A 20,571-nucleotide genomic window follows, 5' to 3' on the forward strand; every position below is an offset into this window, starting at 1 on the left:
TAGGAAAAAAATCTAGGAAAAAGAAAATCATGATTTCTTCCCATTTTTTTCCCTGGTACTTGCCAATATTTTTGCTTAGCGGTAGCGAAAGAGAGATTTTTGTGTGAAAACATCTTTAGTACGCGCGCAACAAATTTCTCTTGCTAAATTGATGGATACCTGCTTCACTGACCCTGTCAATGCCTTTTTGACTGTCACGATGTAAAAATTATGCTTTGCATCATTGTTAGTATTTTTTACGTCGGCAACATCCTGCTGTTGGCTGACAATGAGTAATTAATGCTAAACTATGTATTAATAATAAAATATGTAACTGCGAATTATCTTTTACCTCTACGTACTCTAATTGCCTGATGGTTGAAATATACTTGTTTGGAGAATGCTAAAACCACTCTCAAAATTTCTGCGAAAACTGGACCGTTCCCTCATTTTCATAGTTTTTTGTATGTATTCTATAGTTATATATTTAATTTAGTTTAGAAAAATGAAGGCTACCAAAGTTATATTTTCGTCCACGAAATTAAAAATGAAATTCGTTTCAAAATACTTAGGGATTTCTTTTTGAAAGTTATAATCATGCTGGCCTCGGTGGTGATGGGGTAAAGTCCTCAATCGCCAAACCGAAGGTCGTAGGTTCGAGTCTCACATGGGTAGGTGGTCCGTATCCTGGGAATGCTTTGTTAATGCTGCAACCCCTTATGCAGTTATAGCCCGTTCTGCGCTGTTTACCGGAAATGTGGAAATAAATAATAATTATATATAATCTCTTCTATATATATAAAAGAAAGTCGAAAATCGTGTTAGTTAGAACACTTATAACTCGAGAACGGCTGCACCGATTTCAATGAGATTTGGTTCTTTGGATTCTTCTCAGGCGGGGTTAACATATAGGCTATTAAAAAAAGGATAATTTCACAAAAAAAATTCATCTCTTTCCTATGGACATGCTTTTAGGAGTTATAGTAACACAACAATTAATAAGTCGGTCAAAACTACAAATTAAATAATTTGTTTTGTTTTTACCACTTTAATAACTGAATTTAGTAACAATATAACATTTTAATTACTAAATATATTCAAAATATTAATTAAATTGAAATTACATTTAAAAAATTTAATTCGAGCTAATTGTAAGCCCAGCCGTGGCCCAGCTCGAGTTGACACTTCACTACCGTGTTTGTAAACAAATCTCCAAGCAATTGTTGACAAACGGTAATGTCCGTGTTCCTGTCGAGGAATCGAGTAGTTTTAACTCATTTCCTTGGAATGATTTCAAATTAGTTTCAGTGAGCTCATCAACAAAGAGTTCCAGAATATGATTGATCTCCAAAAGAATCAAAGATGGTTGATTTAGCGAGCAAGAACTAAGATGCGGATGACTAAAACGAGGTAAATTCAAATAGTTCGTACTCTGCATGAATTCGAATCTTTTAAATGTGTAACAAACGAAGAAGAAATCACCAACTATCTATCTGAATATTTTAAGTCCTTGGACATACCTGGCTTACCAAGGCACGATTTACAGAAAAATGTAGTTTCTGTGTTCATGATCTTTCGAAGCCTAAACCAACCATAACTATCCAACGGAACGTGTTTGGTGATTAAAATAATTGGTAATGAATGTGATTCACGCAACTTCACTCAAAGGAAAATTCAAAGGTGAGGAAGTCCTTATTCCGTAGATTCCATTATCTCAACTCATATGCCCTTTTGAGCTTAAACTTATTCAATTTCCAATTCGTGTTGCATTCGTGATAACGATTTAAAAAATCGCATGGTCAGTCTTTCAGTTTTTGTGTTGTTTGTGCTCATGTTCTAATGAAAACCCATGATTTTCTCATGGTCAATTTAACGTGCTATGTTCACGAGTCGATAAACCATCCTCTGTATTTCTTCCTTCGCTTCAATTGCGTAGCTAGGATAGGGGGTTTTGGGCGCAGCTAATACCACGGGTCTGTAGGGTATAGAAAACTCGCTAAGGTAAGCGGGAAGTGTGGGGGCACTTCCCTCAGACATTTTACAAAATAGATTAACAGTTCAAAATAGTGGGTTTTGCGGCTGTGTGAATAGATAAATATGTTTTGTTTGTTAGTCATCCGTCCCCCTAATATTAATTACAAAATCTTTCATAATAAAATTCTCTAAGCTCTTGGGAAGGGGTGGGGGTTATTCCCCAAAACCTCCCCTCGCTGCGTCACTGCTTTGCTTCGCTATATTTATTTAGCTTCATCTGCTTCATCTTGCGCCTGATAACAAAACAAAAACTGTTGTTTATCAGAAGGTGCTTGACACAAGACATTAAACCCGAATGTGTAGGGCTCACCGTGGTGCGTTTACGCATGCAGTACGTTTACGCAGTGCATTTTTACCAAACAGAGATACTAAAACTGGCGCGCCTTAAGTCATTTAATGCAAATGCTGCCTCATATGGGCTTTTCTTGCACGATTTTGAGCATCAGTCAAGCGTCGGTCTGGGGTTGTGTCAACCTCCCCCCTGAATGGGCCAAGTGTATGCAACAGACTTGGACCTAAAAACATTTTTTTTACAGCTAATAACGCAAATAGCCAACCACTGAATTCGTATAATTTTTATTTCATGAACTGCTTTATTAAACCACAATGCCCAAAATTTCTTAAGCTAAAACGCAAGAAAATTTGTTGAAAAAAATCCGCGTAAACGTGCTCCGATCCACCCTATGTAGATTCAATAAAGAAAATGTCTTTCTGACAAGCAATTTTGGTACTCATTTACGTAGTTTTATTGAATTTGTATCCTTATTTCATTATAATAAATTAAAAATGATTAAAAACGATACAGCCGCTCTTGATTTATAAATGGTGTAAGTAAACTGTAAGTTCATTGATTGTTAGGCGATACGAAGTTCGCCGGGTCAGCTAGTATATGTATAAAAGAAAGTCGAAAATCGTGTTAGTTAGAACACTTATAACTCGAGAACGGCTGCACCGATTTCAATGAGATTTGGTTCTTTGGATTCGTCTCAGGCGGGGTTAACATATAGGCCATTAAAAAAAGGATAATTTCACAAAAAAAATTCATCTCTTTCCTAGGGGCATGCTTTTAGGAGTTATAGTAACACAACAATTGATAAGTCGGTCAAAACTACAAATTAAATAATTTGTTTTGTTTTTACCACTTTAATAACTGAATTTAGTAACAATATAACATTTTAATTACTAAATATATTCAAAATATTAATTAAATTGAAATTACATTTTTAAAATTTAATTCGAGCTGATTGTAAGCCCAGCCGTGGCCCAGCTCGAGTTGACACTTCACTACCGTGTTTGTAAACAAATCTCCAAGCAATTGTTGACAAACGGTAATGTCCGTGTTCCTGTCGAGGAATCGAGTAGTTTTAACTCATAACCTTGGAATGATTGCAAATTAGTTTCAGCGGGAGGTGAGCTCATCAGCAAAGAGTTCCAGAATATGATTGATCACCAAAAGAATCAAAGATGGTTGATTTAGCGAGCAAGAACGAAGATGTGGATGACTAAAACGAGGTAAATTCAAATAGTTCGTACTCTCCATGGATTCGAATCTTTTAAATGTGTAACAAACGAAGAAGAAATCACCAACTATCTATCTGAATATTTTAAGTCCTTGGACGTCCTTTGTGGAGCGGCGCCACTTTCGCTCCACAAAGATTGTGCCCGGAAATTGTATGGATTTCGGGTGTATGCAACAATCCAATACTAGTCTTCATGGTTCAATGCATGGAGAACGGGTCATTGGGTGGGTGAGGTATTTAGTCGTCCTTTTCAGTCCCGGGATTTGACCACTTCCATTTAAGTGGAATTAATGTTCATGATATTCCTCCAAACACATTGTAGCATTTAATGCAGTAGGAAAGATCGAAGGTAATTCCTCGGAGAGATTTTAAAAAGTTGGTAGCTTGGCTCTTTTTGAGTGATCTCAGCTCTTATCGGAGAGCTGGAAATCACGAGTCGTTCACTGTGAACATGGCAGACTTTTGTTTACATCTATCGACTCGGGTTGATGTTTTAATACAATATCTACGACATATGATACGAGGCAGCTTTGAAATTCCCAGTGTTTCATCATATAAATATCTGAGCAAACACGTAAAATATGAATTGGTTAAGCTGATCGGCATTAATCGTTGCGTAAGTAATAACAGAGTTCTCCGACGTCCGTCAATCGGTAAAGGTGTATTCCTTTCCACTTATTCAAAGTATGACGAGGAAAACTTAATTCCAGCTAAAAGTCCCATTTTTAATGATTGTCGGATTTCAACAGGTATTGTTTGATAATATGTTCTACTGCTGAATTAGTGTGAATGCGAATAATAACTCTAAGCTGCTATGGCGTTGATGATTAAGTTATCTTATTTAGATGCAATCATTTACATATACACTGATGAATTCGGGATAATGTAGGATACTTACTTAGCATTATTAATTGAATTATCTACTTGCATTAAGTAGGTTACATTGTATTAGGAAATGTGTTTGTTGGCAATACGTTTTATGTTTAAGGCATCAGTGGAACTGCAGCTCATTTCATAAAACCTTTCAAGTCGAGTAAGAAGGACGTAAGCACATCCTAACAGAATTTCTGTTAGTAATGAATGTATACGCTTGCTTCATTAGAAATACAAATACCGAGTTTGAAACATAATAACAAATAATAATAACTTAAAAAGACGATACCATACCGAAGTCGCAGGCGACAACATCATTATATTCCTATTGTATATACTAACCAGCCGAAACATAGAATATGCGAAAGCCTCCGTGCTCAAGTTATAATCATATAAACGAATAAAAGACTAATATACCGAGAAAGTGATTATTTTGATCAAATTCGTTCAAGTGAGAAGTCGTAGGAGAAGCACACGAAGGAGCTCAGTGTTACAACAACATCAAATAATTAAAATTACCTCTTAGTGACCTTGAACTAGAAATAGCTTAGTGGATAAACGTTCGGGATGGTGATAGGTGGGACCCGCGTTCGAGACCTTCCCGTAGCCAAAAATTTTTTATCCTCCGCACAGCCGTATTTTATTTTCAAGTTTTTTTATTTTTGAAATTTATGTTAAGAGGGTACCAGCTGTTCAATTTGAGCATTTTTTGCAACAATTTATAATTTAAATGACCGTGCGACGGGAATTATGCGTAGTTAGCGCGGTAGGACGAATCAATTGCGTTTTCTTGAAGGAACTCCAATCAGAATCACTGGTGAATGTAATTCCTAGTGCTATATGGTTTCCTTTACAGGTCCGTAACTGCTCAACATTATTAACCTTTGGAATGAGAACTATCGTAATAATCTAAGGTTCCATATACGTAATTTCTTAAAAAGATCAATTTTGTCTGATTAAAAGGAAAATTATGAATGATATTTTGCAGCGATTATGCTGTCCGTCTATGTAGTATGCTGCCTATTTGTCATCAACTTGTCGCCATTTCCTACCAAGTTAATTTCTCCATTAAAGTTTTTCAGAACAATTTTACCCTTTTTCGTTTCGTAAATGAGCAGTGACGGAAACTTTTCTTAGAGATAGAAAAAGATATAAATTAAGTGAAGAATTTTACTTTTAAACTTTAGGCTTCAGTATTCTACAATCAGTGTTTTTTAATACAGTAATTTTGTTGGAAAGGGACAGAATGTGAGACTAGCTGATATACTAAGTACAATCCTAGGAATAACCTATGTAATGGTAATCCTTAATCACGCACGCACCACGGTGCTTATTTTTAAATATAGGAAAGGCTTATCTTGAGGTATTTATCAACTATTTTTCTAGTGCGTACTTTCTTCAAGCAAATTGTGGCATCAACATGTATATGATAGTGCTACAAATTGGCCCTATTTACACTATTTTGGAAGTACGTGAGAATCACTTACGGCCTGCAAGTTTTACTCCAGGTAACCTACTTCTCGTCCCTGGCTGGTAAAGTTGCAATAAAGATGTAGGGCAAGACGAGGTGCAGGACCTATTAGCTGACCAAAACTACGGCCCGGGAGCACCCGATTCAGCGTTAAGAGCTGAGGGAGCGGCTAAATTATGCGCAAAGTATTTTACCTCCCTAATAGATGCGCAAAGTATTTCCCTCCCTAAAAAGGGCGATTATTGGTTTAAATTGACTTTCAATTTAATCTCTGTCCGTTGTTGTTATTGGAAATTTTACCAATGGAGGCATTCATGGATAGGGAAAAGTCGTACTATTAAGTCACTCTTTAAGTTGGTTGTCCTTAATAATATAATAATGGCCGAAATATTAAAATCGAAACAATAACTAATTTATTATAACAAAAAGAAGATTAATGCGACATGATCACTAAATATGTTAGTGCTATCGTAAAAATTGAAGCCTCTCCTAGATATGTAAACAGTAAAAATAGAGACACATTCTGCTAGCAACGATGAGGCCTAGCGATTTTTTTTGGCAATCAAAATTCCATTTTTTTTCCGAAGAAACATTTCCATCGGTGTAAATATATTTATCCAATTAATAAATTGATAATTAATGAAGAAGAAAGCCTATGGAGCTATCTTTATCAGCTTCAACCTACGTTAAGAACTATTTAATGCCAATCAATTAAATATGGTGGAGACGACAGAGTCGTGTTTTTTTCCGGAAAATTGCCAGTTAATTTTTTTTCATCTATTAATTTTTCTATATCGAACAAATATTTCAACAACTTAATATAATGTCTCCTGAACGACGTTGAATCCCTAAAAAAAGGGTTACGAGCGAGTTGATTTCCGTGTTCCTAATGGCGAAATCGTGCCCCCAGCCGGCCTTATGGGGTTTACCATTGGAAGCCAGGCGTCATAGGTACCCACTCTTTTAACGGGTAAATATTTTCAATTATCTACTCCAGTCAACTACGGGTACAAAAATAATCTCAAACGCCGCGACGACTTAACAACATCTACGCTCGTTTACTCAACTGAACATCGTAATGATTTCCTACGTCTCAATCCTGTGTCACGATGACCCGTTCGTGAGTCGTTCCCGAGCTACCATGAAGATTCATACCTAGATAGTGATCTCTCAAACTTAATGGTGGCCAGAAATCGACAATGGAGCGAAAGTGGCGCCGCTCGATTTGTTGCAAGACTTTTGCAAATGATAGTACCTGGCTTACCAAGGCACGATTTACAGAGAAATGTAGTTTCTGTGCTCATGATCTTTCGAAGCCTAAACCAACCATAACTATCCAACGGAACGTGTTTGATCATTAAAAAAATTGGTGATGAATGTGATTCACGCAACTTTACTCAAAGGAAAATTCAAAGGTTAGGAAGTCCTCATTCCGTAGATTCCATGATCTCAACTCATATGCCCTTTTGAGCTTAAACGTATTCAATTTACAATTCGTGTTGCATTCGTGATAACGATTAAATAATCGCATGGTCATTCTTTCAGTTTTTGTGTTGTTTGTGCTCATGTGCTAATGAAAACCCATGATTTTCTCATGGTCAATTTAGCGTGCTATGTTCACGAGTCGATAAACCATCCTCTGTATTTCTTCCTTCGCTTCAAGTGATAGGGGGTTTTGGGTGTAGCTAATACCACGAGTCTGTAGGGTATAGAAAACTCGCTAAGGTAAGCGGGAAGTGTGGGGGCACTTCCCCCAGACATTTTTTAAGATAAATGGTTCAAAATAGTGGGTTTTGTGGCTGTGTGAATAGTTAAATATGTTTTGTTTGTTAGTCATCCATCCCCCAAATATTAATAACAAAATCTTTCATAAAAAAATTCTCTAAGCTCTTGGTGGGGGGTTTATCCCCCAAAACCTCCCCTCGCTGCGTCACTGCTATGCTTCGCTATGTTTATTTAGCTTCATCCGCTTCATCTTGCGCCTGATAACAAAACAAAAACTGTTGTTTCTCAGAAGGTGCTTGACGCAAGACATTAAACCCGAATGTGTAGGGCTCACCGTGGTGCGTTTACGCATGCAGTACGTTTACGCAGTGCATTTTTTCCAAACAGAGATACTAAAACTGGCGCGCCTTAAGTCATTTAATGCGAATGCTGCTTCATAGGGGCTTTTCTTGCACGATTTTGAGCATCAGTCAAGCGTCGGTCTGGGGTCGTGTCAACCTGCCCCCTGAATGGGCCAAGTGTATGCAACAGACTTGGACCTAAAAACATTTTTTTACAGCTAATAACGAAAATAGCCAACAACTGAATGCGTATAATTTTTATTTCATGAACTGCTTTATTAAACCACAATGCCCAAAATTTCTTAAGGTAAAACGTAAGAAAATTTGTTGAAAAAAATCCGCGTAAACGTGCTCCGATTCACCGTATGTAAATTCAATAAAGAAAATGTCTTTCTGATAAGCAATTTTGGTACTCATTTACGTAGTTTTATTGAATTTGTATCCTTATTTTATTATAATAAATTAAACATCATTAAAAACGATACAGCCGCTCCTGATATATGAATGGTGTAAGTAAACTGTAAGTTCATTGATTGTAAGGCGGTACGAAGTTCGCCGGGTCAGCTAGTATTAAATAAAAATAAACAGTAATCATATCCTTGAGGCACAGTGCCTTGTCGTAATTCGTGTGTTGTCTTTTATTGCCCTTCATTTCGTGTTTGCGTGTTACATCCGTCCCATCTCACGCTCGGTGCTCTTGAAGAATGTCGCTGTGGTGCGGCCTCTTTGTTTCCTTCCGTTCACGTTGCCTTCGAAGTAGAGTTCATGTCCGATCAGATATACCCTTCTTATTTACATTTTCTTGATGCTTTTTTTCTGTAACTTCCTCGGACATTTCTGCGTTTTATAATTCTTTTTCTGCTCGGCTTTAGAAATCGGTGCCAAAAAATGAGTGTTTATGACGAAGTTTTGGTTGTAGTTTTTATTATCCTCCATAGAAATTTATGTTTTAAGTCTATATATAATTTTTCTCCCACTCATAATTGCAGTCATTAAACTTCTCCGACTAATAGCGGAATGGCTTCTTACTCAGCAAAGTGTAGGTAATTTCTTTAATATTATTGTAATTTCTTTCCTTTTTGTTTTTATTGTATTCCGTTTGCTTCATTGAAAATACTATTGTAAAATTACTACGTTATTCTTATTCGTTTGTATTCAGTTAAAAAAAAAGCAGCTATAAATATATATTCTGGGATGGTAACCTCGCCATATATATTTATTAGTGGCTACCTAAAGCTTCCCTTGGATATAATAAAGCCTGTTAATTATTTGTGAAGATTGTTTTTCTACTTTGGGATGAAATAAAACTTATTACTAACGACAATGCGGAAGTTAAATGAACTAGCTCATCGCGTGCGGCATCATAAAAAATGAAAGTTGCCGCACGGAAGGGCCCTATTTACTCCGTGAAGAAGGTTTATGGTAAAGAACGAATGGAATGATTTTACTATAGAGAAATTTCTTCAGCCGTGGTGCGTTTGGTCATTAATTTTTTTCCTTTGTCCACAAAAAAATACTGTAGGCAACCGTTGGGTTAAATAGTGAAGACAGATCGTAGTAGCGATGAGTCGATAGAAACTTTTCTATGGGGCTTACCTTGGGTTAAGGATTGACTACGATTAGCGTCCACGTTGCTTGGGCATAGTGGAATACGCCCACCTTATCTTCGGCGTGCTCGGTTTTAACTGCGCCCTGAGGCGATCATATATTGCTTCTGATTGATGTCTGGGAGTCCTCATTTGAAGCTGGATTGGAGGAATCGCGATGATGATTGATTCTTCCTCTTGGGATCGGTAATTTGAACACACCGCGCAGCAAACAGGAGAAGGCTAACGCGATGCTGCGCTTTGAACTCGGGAACTAAATCGTTGGGCGTGGCAAATTTGATTCCCAGAAATGGTTGTCTCGTCGTCAAAAACGAGAGTTTACTAATATGCTTGAAAATAGTTGTTTTTTTCTGATTATTCCTCGAATGTCCATTCGCAGTCGGAGAAATTTCACAGAATCTAAGTTTTTAAAGAAGTTTCAACGAAATAACATTATTGCGGGATTTTCGTGTGGTATTTTTTATGCTATTTCGCAACAATAAGAAGGTAATCTATATAATTGACTAAGGCAAGCGAGATGTAAAGGAAATAATACATATTGATTGAAGAAAATGAGATAGTACTTTATCCTCGAGTTTTACTTTGGTACTATGCGTTTCAACCGCTAGGTTATCATCAGGTAATTACTTAATGTATGTTTGAGGATATCACATAACGTATGATATCATTTCAGGTTTAATGTGGTGGAGTTGCGATAAATCCATGATAGAATGTCATTTACAAGGTCCTAGAAAATGACATGGAGTGTCGAAACCATGTAGCGGAGTTATATATTAAAGTGCGGAAATAACCATTTTTATTCATATTTTGTGATGACGGGCTAGTGTGATGGTGAGCTGTTGATGGAACATAACATACGTAGCCGTGGCATGATCTCCTTAAACTTGCTTCCCCTTAACTTTAAACCCTTTTTCCATGTCAACCCGCATCAACTATAAAATAATTCCTCGAATGCCCAGGCTTAAAAAGACTATCGATACTCATCTAACTTACAAATAAACTATAAATTACAAATAATATGGAGGTGATTAAACGGACTGGGAATAGTATTCGGCCATAGTTTCCTGGGCTTAACGATGGTGATAGTGTTCCCCGAGCACAGTATCCCCGATCAGCGTAGTATGTTTTCATTTGTGCGACCAGGATGCGAATGGCTCCCCCAGGAGATGTTTCAATAAACATCAACCCTTTCCCTGAGCCCTTGCGGTGCATAAATTTCCCGCAACCATGAAGTTCTTCCGTAGACGCGAACGCGAAGAATCCTCTCGTCTCTCTCACCGTGGAGATGTCCGATAGGGATCGCGCTAACGACGACAGGGCAGCTCGGAAGAATCGTCGGCCGAGGACCGGAGGCGTAACGTATCGGGATAAACACCCTGAGGCCGCATTCCAACCGAAGATGCTCGCGGGAGAAGATGGGGAAGGCCGCGTTAACGACTTCAAAGAAGAGAGAAAATCGTACCGGAGTTCGTAGTTTGCTCTGAAGATTGGCTTCGGCGCTGTTCTCACTCTATCCTGTTGTGCAGAGGAGTGGAAGCGGGCTTGAGTGAGTTACATTACGGCAGAGGTCTGGAAGGCGAAACGGCTATTTGATAGTTGGTAAACTGGGTGATAATTTAGCGTGATTACTCATATTTATTTCTATTTTATACTTTCTTTTGAAATGCGGGTGTGAAGGAGGCTGGAGAGAGTGAAGTGGGTGATAAAGTGAGGAATGAGGAGGTGCTAGAAAGAGTTGTGGAGGAAAAGACTTTATTGAGAACTATACAAAAGAGGAAGGGGAATTCGATCAGGCATATTTTAAGAGGGAAGTGGATTTTAAATACAGCTGTCGAGGAAGAGAAAATAGAAGAGGAAGAAGAAGCCTGTAGATGGCAGACGAAGTGAGGTTAAAAAGGAGGTATAAGGAAACCAAAGAGAAGGCCTTGTGAACTTTTAAGAAAAACGGTACTCGTGTAATCGTGGCCTTTGGTGGTTTAAAAATAAAAGACCAGGACTTCGGGTTAAGCGAGTTACTTGAGTTTTAACTATTAAAGGGAAAGTTGTGGATGATTCTATATGTTTTGGTATTTGAAAAAACGTTGTTAGACAAAAATCAATGTAGAATGATACGAATATGTTATCAACTTAAGAACTATTGAGGCAATATGGTGGTCCAGTTGATTGACCTTTTGGGCTAACGAACAGAGGGTTCCAGGTTCAGGTCTCGGGAAAAGCCTTCGCATTCTACCACGAAAAATCCCAAAAGTGCGAGGTGACCCTGGGAAATGAGCCACCCATTTATCCTGATTATGTGAACTTAATTTGGGGTGAACTTCTCCGTGTGTGTGTGTTAAGGCAACCTAGAAAATACAAAAAATCTAGTATGAAATTAAAAATTATATCTTATTAATACAAGATAATAAGTAAGGAAAAGCTAGTACTTCTATGTTAATTTTCTTATTTTAAACTTTATATTGATTAGGCCATTTGCATTAATATAATTTATATAAGAGGATAAATTTAAGGTGTGCACTCGTAAGCATTCTTGGAAATAATAAACCGGCTTTTGAGTACTACCATAGCCTATCCTGACCAACCTCTGGGTTGAATCACTGATTGAGTGAGCGAATGGTGGATATATAAATGCGAATTGGTATTGGTAAAACGAAAATCGGATTTTAAAAGTCAAAGATCGAGATCGAGCCATAATTTACGAGTTTCGATCCAAACTCTCTATTCTCTCAATCTTGACCATTTCGTTTGATCTCTGAGGAGTCACCACCGGCCTATGAAAACGTCATCCGTTCAGTGTGAAAAACTTTCCTCCAGGGTGTGTAAAATTGGAGAAGAACGCCCCCGATTAACAGGAAAGCATCTCAATTAGTTGATCTTTTAAAATTTAGGGCAACTGAATGGTTCCAAGGGGTGATCCCAATACTTTAATGTGCGTTCATTTGTAAATTCTTACAGCAAATTTATACCAATAATTCAAGCATGTATTCCAAGTGGATTTTTTCTTTTGGGTGTTTTTTCGGATGAGTAATAAGCATGTCTATGTATGATTATTGAAGTATTCTACCGGTTAAGATAGGTTTCCATGGAGTACATATGGAGAATTCTGGGAGTCTCTCCTTCAACCAAGCACTTCCCTCTTCAATCCACAATAAGACCTACTCCCTTTCATTCTTTATAAAAATCCTATAATATTTAGATTTTTGTTGAAATGTTCAGTTCTATTCATCCACAAGTCTGGTGACTCTAATAATTAAAAACAAAAAATGCAAAATTAAAATTGCGAAACGTAGGCTAGATAATTATTTAATTAAAATTAGAGACATCGACCTTCCCTTGCCGAATTTTGCATTTTATAATTATTTAGGTGTTCGGTGCGTATTTGTGGCTATGGAAACATGCCTATTATAAGGTTTTACCTGGGAAAAGGTCTTGGTTTTAAGTTATTGCTCTTCATTTTACCTATGAGCTAACCCGTGAAATATAGATATAAATTACACGTGACTCTCTCCTATGTTTCCAGTATCAATTTCTATGATTTTTGTGAAGAGAGAAGGAAATTTTACGAAAAAAGACTTATATTACGTCCCAAGCAGATTTATCAGGCTTTACCTTATAGAGAACACATAAATCTCCATCAAATTCGAAAGAACAGTCAATATTTATCGTAGAACTTGTAGGTATAAAAACTTGGCTTTTTCACGTTGTAATTTATTATTTCCGACTATTGTTTCGTTACCACGTAACATTTTGTAGGTGAGGAGTGCAGGTAAATTGAGCGGTATATATTGCGTTAAAAATGGAGTAGGGAATTTTAGGGTGCTAAGGGGTGGTTAGGGGGAGGTGGCAGTAGGGCTTGGTGCTTGGGTTGGCATCACTGTTGGTAGGGAGGGTGAAGGGTTGGATGAGGAAGTGGGAAAGTGGAGGAGGGGGGGAGCGAGAACGATACATGTGGTCATAGGAATGATCCTCAGAGAGAGGCAACGACTATTGAAGAAAATAATTAATTTTGCAAAAGGAAACTCAATTGTCAGTTTCCTGAAGAGATTTTCCGTAGTTGCGTTGCTGGCGAACTTCATATAAGTAATTATTTTATTCCTTCAGCTCCTACGTGAAAGGATTTCCACTAATTGTGAGTCTCACCCGCTGCTATTAATAGTAAATCAATATTTATATGAAACAAAAAGACATTTATGTATCACTACAGTGGCGCAGCGTGGGGGGGGTTTTGGGGGATAAACCCACCCCCAGAGCTCAGAGAAATTGTTAAGTTTAATCCATTTTATTTAATGGATTAGTATTACTTATAGAATAGTGTTAGGGTAAATCAAATATCTCTCATAAAGCGGTATAACTAGTCATTTTGAACCATTAATCGTAAAATTTTTCTGGTGTAGGACCCCCGTAACTTACTTACCCTGGCGGGTATGCAATACCCCCACACCCCAAAGTATTAATTGCGCCTAAAACCCCCCCTAGCCTTGATTCCTAGCTGCGCCCCTGCATCACTACGCCGTAACGGCCAATTTCAACGCTACACCACCACTCCTTCCCTCTCTGCTGCGACACCGAATATTCCACCCTTTGGGCTCATGATGATGATGCCGTCTTTGGCCGTCTGCGGGACAAGTGAGAACCCTCCCGTTTACATTCCCATCCATCAGGCGGGCGGTCGGGTGTGGGGATGGCCACCGGCGTCGACGCCGACCATCGGCAACGCAAGTTTTCCCTCCGACTCTCCCTCTCTTCTCGCTCCTTCGTATTCGATTGCAGATGTTCTCGGTTTTATCGCCTCATCCCCGATCGCAAGCCGTGGATGATATTCGCTTCCCGGCCGGGAGACGTACACGGACAGCGGTGAGGCGGAGATCCGAACTGGGGGACTTTTCTTGCGATTGGTCCTCGTGAGAGACGGGAGGCTTGGTGGACGCTCGTCTAGCTGAGTTCCATTTAGGGGAAATATCTCACTCATTCGCGTCTAGCGTGGATGGTCGTAGCTACACCCACCTAGCAGGGATGGAAGGAGTACCTCTGCGCGCTAGTGGCTCGGCCAATAGTCTGGTAAATTTTATCCTAAGTGAATTCGTGTATAAAATGATATTATTACGAAATCTACTTCGTTCCTAATTATAATAACCATTCTCCTTAGTTTTAGACTTAGTTATTTTATCATGTGTGTACATAAAACCCATGTTAGATATTAGTTTTTCACGGCGTATCAGGTGCAGAAAGGATTCTCGGGTTCTCCTCCGGGTAATTGGCTGGATGTGTCCCGACGCTTCAAAGAACATCTTGTTCTTCACCCTCAGGGGGTCTTCTGATTGCCGTCTCTCAAGGTGGTCCGGTATGGATGGGATGTATAAATACCGTACTATCTTGAGAGACGGCATTTAGAAGATCTCTTAAGGATGAAGAACTAGTCGTTCTTGGATGCGTCGGGAGATATGCAGCCAATTACTCGGAGGAGAACCTGAGAATCCTTTCTGCACCTGATACGCCCATGTGCATAATTTACCAATAACGCAGTTCGCCCGTACATCAACCGGAATCACCTATGCCGCAATTATAATATTTTCACCTGAGGAGCCATTCATGACATAGTTTTCTGATAGTCGTTTCGAATTGTACATTTGCAGCGTAATTCATGAGGCGTTTGGCGCCAGTGGTCCAGACAAAACTCCTCCCGAAAAAATTTAATTTTGGACGTGTACTTTTCCTAGCAAAGTCCTTACTGTTTACATGATCGAATATACGTTTTATGCTTGGCAGTGACTATCCCAAGAAGCTAAGTCTTTAGTTATTGTAATTAGCTGAGAGGTAAATTGTGATATACAATGTACTGGAAGATTATTATGGATTTCCACCGGGTCAGGTTCTCCAGCACGACCGACGTTTCGATGAACGAGTCGTCCATCGTCATCAGGGTGTGTTAAGTCTCGCAGGTGTCGTCATCAGGCAAAGCAAACCCTAAAATGGTACTTATACATAAGTCTTGTTCGAAATGACACGTGCGTGGAGAAATACCACATTCAGATATTTTTGCATGATCACATGCGTGGATTACTCAAGCTGTAGAATTCCATGAGTATGACTTGGATTCGCTATTTATCCTCACTGATGAAATGGCTACCAAAAGTTTATGGTTTCAACTACCGATAATTTTCTTTCCATCACTATCCTCTCTTTCAATACACGCAAGAATAATCGATAAATTTCCATTTATCGATTATTCTTGCGCTTATAGTGTCTATAATTTTCTACAGTTTTATTGGCTACCACTGAGTTTTCAACGTTTAAAAGTCTTATCAACAGGTGACTGGTGTGGTAGAGTTCCAATTTAGTGGAGACGTCCGTAGTGTTTTTTATTGTGAATGGCCGTGATCATTCCCATTCAGTAGGGATAAAAGCTCCAGCTCCCTCTGAGCCGAAGTAGCATCGTTCTTAGAAAACCGTCATTAGACCATCATGAGGTGGAGACCAGTTATCATTTGTAAAAGTTGCAACGCGCGGTGGTTGTGAGTAAAACTGTGGAAAATTACCGCAGAGACAATATTTTTATCGAGTGGATTTCCACTTAATCGCTCCTGAAAGCATCAGTTTTGATAATGGTAGAGACAGTAAGGGAATCGGTGTAATATGAACAGTTGTGCTGGAGGGTACGGAGGCAAATAAGAATCTCCGAGAGAGCAAGACAGTAAGAGGAATGATTCTAGAGGGTGGAGATACAAGAGGAGGAAGAGAGAAGGAAATAGCGAGAGGAGAGAAAGGAAGAGAGAGGGAGAGAGGAAACGGACCAGTCTCCCCCGCCCGCGTCGTGTGGGTGGATGGGAAGGAAACGTAGAAGAAGAGGGGGAGGAGTGGAGAGGTTGGAAGAGGGGGGAGGAGTTGTCGGAATGGCACGGGTGGTTGCTGTGGGTGGGGGCAGGGGACCGACTGGATTGGTTGTATAAAAGTGCCGTGCCTTGTGCAAGAGATCTCCAGCGGCTGGGCCGCGTTCTGGAGAGGTTATGGGGTAGGCTCTGGGTGGGTGGATTGTTGGATGCATTGTATGCTGGGCAAGACGGTCCAGGGGGGCTGGTTGGAGGGAGGAGGGGGGAGATGCGGGGTAGCGTCCTACCCAAACCCTTCTTCATCTCCCCCTCCTCCCTTCGCGTGAGGGAGGCTATTAAAGGTGGATGAGAGATGCATGGTTATGCGTTGGAGCGTCTCTTGCAGTCTGGTCGGCAGGATGGCACTGCGTGGTTCGCTCTCGGAGGACGATGGTTCATGAAGCTTGATTTGGGCTCTTCTTCTGGTCATAAATGGGATTAATGAAGAAAATATTTTGCAATGCACACTTAAGACTTTTAATTGAGTACAGCGCGTTTCAACGCTCTTCCGTCATTAGTAGTGTAGTACTACTGTACACCTGATGATGACGCAGTAGCGTTGGAACGCGTTGCACTTAATAATAAGTCAAAGTAGACGATGGAAAACATTTTCTTTGCTAATCCTCGTAACGGAATTTTAAGATATATGGTCCAAAATGGTTAATTTTACGTCTTTCTGAGGAATATTTTATTAATCCTTACACTATTCGATTAGTAATATCAATCCAATTAAGGAAAGTGGATTAAACTTAAAAATTTCTCTGAGCTCTGGGGGGGGGGATTTTAATCCCTCAAACACCCCACTTGCTGCGCCTTCCACCACGTACGTGCTTCAACTTTCGATTTAACTACAAATGATCCTGAAATATATGTTTTTGTATTTGAAATGCTGGAAAATATTTCCAACGGTTGACGTTATGCACACTGAAAACTTCAATATGACAGCCTAAGTGTTAAACGAGTGAAACTTAAGGATAAAAAAACAAAATACTACCCGTCGAGAGGGAGTGATGGGTTCTCTTCATTGAAAATGCAAAACGAGAAAATACAATTTCAATTAAAGCTGGACAAAATAAAAACCTGCGAACCCGGTTTTTCAATTGACTTGGCATGGACACTTACAGACTATCCCAATGTATGTAATATCTATTTTCCTTCCCGTACATGATTTTCAAGTCATTGAGAAAACCTATTCCTGTGATATTTATTTGCTACAACTCTGATGGGCATTCGAATTATCATTTTCTCGGACTTTTTCACTATATTATTCTCATATATTGAATTAATTTCTTCCCTCACGTGGTGTAGTAGTCCTAGCATGCGTTTTATCGCTTTACCCAAACATCACCGTCTGCACTAAGAAGTAAATCTCACGATGGCTGGTTACTCTAAGTTTTTATTTAAGTAATGAATGATAGTTACGGTATTTTTTATCAGAACGGTGATAAAATGCTCTGCAACTCGAGCAAACAATCGCTTACTGAAACTTTCTCGCTTATTAGGGATTCCAGAATATGTCCTAGTGCTTTAAACGATGTTCAATTCATAACGAATTGTGAAATGCATGTAAAAAAAATAATTATAAGTATCCAAATTTCACACAAGAAAATTTAAGAATTTCACGAAGCCAGTCTATGTATTTAAGTCTAGTCCGTAAAATACAAAACACGAAACGGTCCGGAAATTAGCGAAATTAGTCCAGGAAGTCCGAAAGAGTGAGCATGCATTAGGTTAATGTGTAAGTGACCATCATTATACCCTACCTATATGATTTGCTTAGATTTCTTGGTGAGGAAAGGCCATGACCGAGCAAAAACTCCGTGAAGACTTTACCAATAGTATACGTCAGAAAGCTTCAACTAGGCTGGAATAAAATCACAGGGTTCCTCACCTTTAATGGGTTTGTGATGCGAGACAGGTAATAACCACCAGGCGTAATGCAAAATTGTCACGCATTAGTTATTTCATTCTCAGCCCTTGTTTTTTAAAGGCCATACATCTCCACCCCCATTGTTATTATTCAGTCGCGTCCGTTGATAGTGCAATGAATATATCCGCGCGGCGTTCTTAAGGGCTTCAAATTGAAATACGAACGCAGTCGGCTACAACTTTTTCCTCGTGAATTTTATTGCTCAGTGGGCGGTACTTGTCACGCTGCAGGTCTCGTAGCTCAGCCAGCGGCACCCTCACCAATTACTCCGTACACCGCCACCACGGTCACATAGCTCAGCAAGAGGTTTGCTCACAATGCTCACGCCTCAAGTGGGAAGATCGTCACGAGTAGAGAGAGAGAGAGAAGAACAGAGCTCACCAGAGAAACGGAGCGCTGTCCCAGGAAATGAGCGGATGGGTCTAGTACGCCGGTGACCCCGGGCCGCCTGCCCATGCGACCTCCCTCGCTGACCTCACCGTCCTCGGCCGAGGCGTCGTTCCGCTCGGCGTGGAAGTCCGAGTAGGAGAGCGCGCTCTTCTTCGACGACCTGTGAACAAGGAAAGGAAATCAACTGTTAGTATGTAGCCATTTTACACGGGGCACGGAATCGCACGTATCTTCAGACTGTAGGTACGTCTCCTCGATCGGGCGTGCTCTAATTTTAACATTAGAAGGACCAGAACCGTCATTTTGACGGGTGACCTGTACTTACGTAATAATATTGTCCTGAATTTTTTCTATCGTCTTAATTTTTTCTCTATTTTATTTGCAACATAAAAACGTGAGAAAATCAATGCTTCATATCACGTCCGACCATTTTGATGTTTTAGTTAGCATATTTATACATTTAAAATTATTTTTTACATTTTGAATGGAAATAAGAAGCATATCTGCCATACCGAGTGGCGTGTGGTAGGTCAGGGTAGGGAAAGCAGGAGCGACGTTACAGCTGTTTTTATTTTTTTTTGTTTTAAAATAGCCAGTTAAAAATTACTCAGCTATATTGATAAATAAAGAAGAAGATTATACTTCATGAAGTTCTCATTTAATTATAACACGAACGAATAAATATTTAAAATAATTACTACCCGTAAAAATGACGGGTAGGGTTCCTTCTAGGTAGCCATACCACCCCGGCCCTTCCAAGTGTTAAAATTGTAGCAGGGGCTATTTTTGCCGCCTGGCGTGCATTTGTGGGCGAGAGCGTGCATGAAATTCAAGCCTTTAATTGATTCATTTGGAAATGAGCGCTCGCCCTCGCATTAGGTTGTGCCTCGCATAAAACGGGCTCAAGGACCGTTGTACGCGAGGTACAAAATGCTGATATAGACTTATCTGCACACTGCTGAAAAAAATAGTTTTGATTGTGGGGCATCACTGGGATTTTTTCGGATATCTGGTAATCCTAGATTACGTGATGAGACGCAGTGAAACAAGCTTCGATTGCAAATGCATGAATTCTAGCCTGAAATATTGGGCCTAGGACTGCATGGAACCAAATGTCCATTTAGGCGCATCGCTCAAAGTGGCGTTAATGGTTCTTATTCGTTTTACTGCAAGGAAATGGGTCGAAGTGGGTGAGAGATCATGTGGTACAATTGCGGTTAACTGCCCATAAAAATCACTCTTGGTTAAGAGTGAAATGAGTGATATAAAATTTTAATTTACGAGCTCTCCGCAATACTCCCATAATGGTTGAGTAGCGGGGCGCTGGGACAGTAATTAGTTACAGCTGTAATTACTTACAGTTTCAGCTGTTAAGTTTCACGAATGTTTGATCGTAATGAGTAATATATCATCAGCGATGACGAGTCGTGATTTGTATCGCATATTTGCAACATATTCTATACTGTGATTACTATAATTAAAAAGTAAATTTTGTTGTATTCCACACAGTGTTTATAGAAAGACTCTACCAATTTCGACCTTTTCAGGTCATTAGCAAGGAGTGAACAAATGTTAGTTGCGAAACTATTCTTTTATTTTGTTCACCCCTTGATAATGACCTGTAAAGGTCGAAACTGGTTCAGTAGTTTAATAAATGCTTTGTGAAATGGAACAAAGTTTACTTTTTAAACTATCATGTTACGATTCAACAAAGTAAACTCGCATACTATTGATGTCATACATACTGTGTATTAATATTGGTACAATCTACAATCAGCTTTAAAATCGCGAGACACGGTTGAATTTCACTTACAAGTTTTGCATTTGGCAATATGGAA

General features: G+C 39.2%; 1 protein-coding gene across 1 annotated transcript in view; it reads right to left on the reverse strand.

Annotated features, from left to right (window-relative positions):
• LOC124159023 overlaps positions 1-20,571 on the reverse strand; it is a 138,395-nt gene that overhangs the window by 25,135 nt on the left and 92,689 nt on the right. Inside the window, exon 3 of the mRNA XM_046534509.1 lies at positions 18,725-18,893. Within this exon, the coding sequence (XP_046390465.1) occupies positions 18,725-18,893 (169 nt within the window). The remainder of the gene's footprint in view (positions 1-18,724; positions 18,894-20,571) is intronic.

The sequence above is a fragment of the Ischnura elegans genome, chromosome 5, assembly GCF_921293095.1.
Source record: "Ischnura elegans chromosome 5, ioIscEleg1.1, whole genome shotgun sequence".
Lineage (NCBI taxonomy): Eukaryota > Metazoa > Arthropoda > Insecta > Odonata > Coenagrionidae > Ischnura > Ischnura elegans.